Source organism: Tachypleus tridentatus, chromosome 9, assembly GCF_004210375.1.
Source record: "Tachypleus tridentatus isolate NWPU-2018 chromosome 9, ASM421037v1, whole genome shotgun sequence".
In the NCBI taxonomy this organism is placed as follows: domain Eukaryota; kingdom Metazoa; phylum Arthropoda; class Merostomata; order Xiphosura; family Limulidae; genus Tachypleus; species Tachypleus tridentatus.
This window is the reverse complement of record NC_134833.1, coordinates 105,723,904-105,727,575: the sequence shown is the minus strand read 5'-3', so window position 1 is coordinate 105,727,575 and position 3,672 is coordinate 105,723,904. Positions and strand designations below refer to the sequence as shown.

The following is a 3,672-nucleotide window of genomic DNA, read 5'->3' as shown; positions in this document are numbered from 1 at the left end:
AAATTCCCGCATCTCCCTTTAAGTAACAGGAAAAGAAACTCCAAATAGTAGTATGAAAAACCTTTCTTTATGTTAAAGGCACGTTCCCTAGATGACTGAATCAGTGTAACATTACATATATTCATTGTCCACGGCAGTTATTATTGCATTTATGACGTAGAGTACTTATAAAAAGTTTCATATATACAACAGAACATTAACTGTGCTGTCTCAATTTGAATATTTCAAACTATATATTTGTATGCATGTTTTAATATTTATCGTTTCAGAGAAATATACATGTTACGTTAAAACTCCGCTAGGGAAGATATTTTATGCAAACGATACGATAACTTTATATTAACTATAGGGTGAGTGTATCTGAAGTGTGCGAAAACGAATAGTAATTTTGTGTATTTCTTATTTTAAAATATAGTGACATAGTTTTGATTTTGTAATTAATTTAATAATATATACCATATATATGTATGTTTAACGTTTACTGGAGGTGTAACTTGTGAAAACTACATTAAATTAGAGGTAAATTTCTAATTTTAGCATAGTGTAACTATGGGATTGGGAGTTTTAGCGGCTTTTAAATGTAACTGTTCATCTTCGTGGAGATACTTTAGATTAACAAAGTTAATAAGCTATAATCCTAAGTTTTTATTACATTTAAGAACATTCACAGTTTGTTTGGAAACAAAGTTGTTCATTTCGCACTGTTATCAGAATGTGAAATCACGGTGTTTTCAAAGTTTGTCAAGCATAAGCACTTCTTTACAAGGTCAAGGTGTTGAACAAAAAGTAGACTTAATAAGAAATATAGGCATAATTGCTCATATTGATGCTGGTAAAACTACAACAACGGAGCGTATGTTGTATTATTCTGGATTTACTCGTACAATGGGTGAAGTTCATGAGGGAGATACAATTATGGACTATATGCCACAGGAAAGAGAGCGGGGAATTACTATAACATCAGCAGCCATCACTTTTCCATGGAAGGGCTACAAAATAAATCTTATTGACACACCAGGCCATGTAGACTTTACTATTGAGGTAGAACGATCTTTACGAGTACTGGATGGTGCTGTAGCAATCTTAGATGCCTCTGCAGGAGTGGAAGCTCAGACTCTTACAGTTTGGTCACAAGCTAATCATTATAATGTTCCACGTATTATATACATTAATAAAATGGATAAACCGTCAGCAAGGTTTAATGCAAGTATTGAATCAATAAAAACGAAACTTTGTGCAATTCCATTAATATTACAGTTACCAGTCGGACAAGGAAAATCATTCAAGGGAATTGTAGATCTTATAACACTGGAAAAGTGCCTCTGGGACATAAAAGATCCACATACTGATGATGGAAGTGTGTTCAAAAAATTCAAACTCAGTTCTGTTGATGGCAGTTTGTGGGAGGATGCTTTGAGCAAAAGGGAACAACTAATTAATCATCTTGCAGACCTGGATGATGTTTTAGCAGAAAAGATACTAAAGGATGAATCAACTGACCATTTGAAAGCTGAAGACCTTTATGCTGCTGTGAGACGTGTTACTTATAGTCAGAGTGGTGTTCCTGTTTTATGTGGTAGTTCATATCATAACATTGCTGTACAATTCCTTTTGGATGCTATCAATGCATATTTACCAAGTCCATTGGATAGAAAGTATGATTTCCTTAAATATTATGGTGAAGGCCTCTGTTGCTTAGTTTTTAAAATTATACATGATAAACAGAAAGGACCTTTGAGTTTTGTTCGTGTATACTCGGGAAAGGTTGAGCAAGGACAGAAGATTTATAATGTAAACAGGTTACAAACAGAAAAGCTGGCAAGAATGTACTGTCCATATGCTGATGATTTCAGAGAAGTAAAATCAGCTAATTATGGAAGTATTGTAGTACTTACTGGATTAAAAAATGTTATAACAGGAGACACCCTTGTGGCATCTCATCAAGTTGATGCTACAGCTGAACAGAAACTATTAGAGGAAGGAGAATCTGCAGTTTCAACTGGAATACAAGTTCCAGATCCAGTATTTTTTTGTTCAATTGAAGCACCATCTTTAGCTTATGAAAAACAACTGGAATATGCACTCCAGTGTCTTCAAAAAGAAGACCCAACATTTAAAGTGCATTTGGATAGTGACTCGGGACAAACTGTTGTGTCAGGAATGGGTGAACTGCATTTGGAAGTGATAAAAGATCGTATTAAAATTGAATATGGTGTTGAAGCCTTTTTGGGACCATTGCAAGTTTCCTATCGTGAAACAGTTAATAATTCACGTCAGGAAACAATGGAATTAAACAAGGTATTAGGAGGTATGAAACATTTTGTGAAAATTACATTAGCAGTTAAACCCTCTCTTGGTGAGGGGAAAGTTTCAAAAGTACGAGTTGTTCCAGATAAATATAATGAATTAGGCAAAATCCGTACTGACTACCTGAAAGCTGTAAATAATGGTGTGGAACAAAGCATTAATTGTGGACCACTTATTGGATTTCCTGTTATTGATATACAGATAGCTCTACACTGTTTAGAAGTAAGTCCTAGAACCTCTCTTGCTATGATATCAGCAGCAGCCTCCCAGTGTATACATTCTATTTTAAAGAATGCTGGTACTCAACTCCTTGAGCCAGTTATGAAAGTAGAAGTAGAGACAGATGAAAATCACTTGAGTCAAGTATTAGCAGATCTATCCCAGAGACGTAGCCAGATTCAGGAAATACAGTCTAGAGAAGAAACTCGTATTGTAACAGCCATTACTCCGTTAGCAGAGTTAAAGAAATATTCAACAGATCTTCGAACAGTGACCTCAGGAACAGCGACCTTTTCAATGGAGTTTCATTGTTATCAACAGATGTCTTCATATGATCAGCAGAAAGCAATAGAAGAAATTACTGGATTTGTCCAGTTTTAATACTTTCCTATTACTGTACTCACAGTAAACTTGTAAATTGTTCCTTAATGTAAGCATACATCATTTTATTTCCTCATGACTACAGAAGTGTATCAGCTAGTTCTGGAGATCTATTTAAGTTTACATTAACATTGTATACCTAACATAGTAAATTAAAATTATATGTAATGCTGAGTTTGAGTTTGCAATTTTGATTCAGTTATAAAATTTTTCAACATAAGAACATATGGGCAAGGGACAATTTGATCCTTCAAATTGAAAATGGCTTTGAAGATTTTTTTGGGACACCTATAAGTTGTAACTTTATTATCATGAAACAATCACAATAAGTCACATTGGGAAACATTCAAGATTTTCAGTATAACTAGAAATACCCAAGAGTTGAATGCAAACAAGCAACAATGAACTTTATCAACTCATTATCAATACCATTAATATAAATAAGAAAAAGTGAAGGACCAAGTATTGATCTCTGAGCACTCCACTAGTAATGAGAGTTCAGTTTGACTGATATTCATATTAACCTTTTGCTTTCTCTTATTCAACAACTAGTGATTCTGTTATCTTTCCAGTTCCTACATATGTATCTCTTTAGTTATTTTTCTGTGTAATACACTGGAAGCTTTTGAGATTGTAAATACATCAAGTTGGTATATTTTTTTTCATCCAGGTTCTCTCTGTGTATCATAACCATACAGGATGTTGGTGACTATAGTCTTTCAGAAATCTCTTCTTTAGGCACAATAATTCCCAGTGTTAATACTT

The 3,672-nt window shown here is 33.9% G+C and overlaps 1 protein-coding gene across 1 annotated transcript; it reads left to right on the top strand.

Annotated features, from left to right (window-relative positions):
- The first annotated feature begins 319 nt into the window (after nt 1–319).
- mRRF2 (mitochondrial ribosome recycling factor 2) lies at nt 320–3,079 on the top strand. Its single transcript, XM_076456233.1, has one exon. It carries the CDS (start codon nt 550–552, stop codon nt 2,905–2,907), a length of 2,358 nt encoding a protein of 785 aa, XP_076312348.1. The 5' UTR covers nt 320–549; the 3' UTR covers nt 2,908–3,079.
- The last annotated feature ends 593 nt before the right edge of the window (nt 3,080–3,672 follow it).

Bases quoted from the DNA above. Each gene is read 5' to 3' on its own strand.
- mRRF2 (XM_076456233.1), top strand. From the start codon at position 550: ATGGGATTGGGAGTTTTAGCGGCTTTTAAATGTAACTGTTCATCTTCG.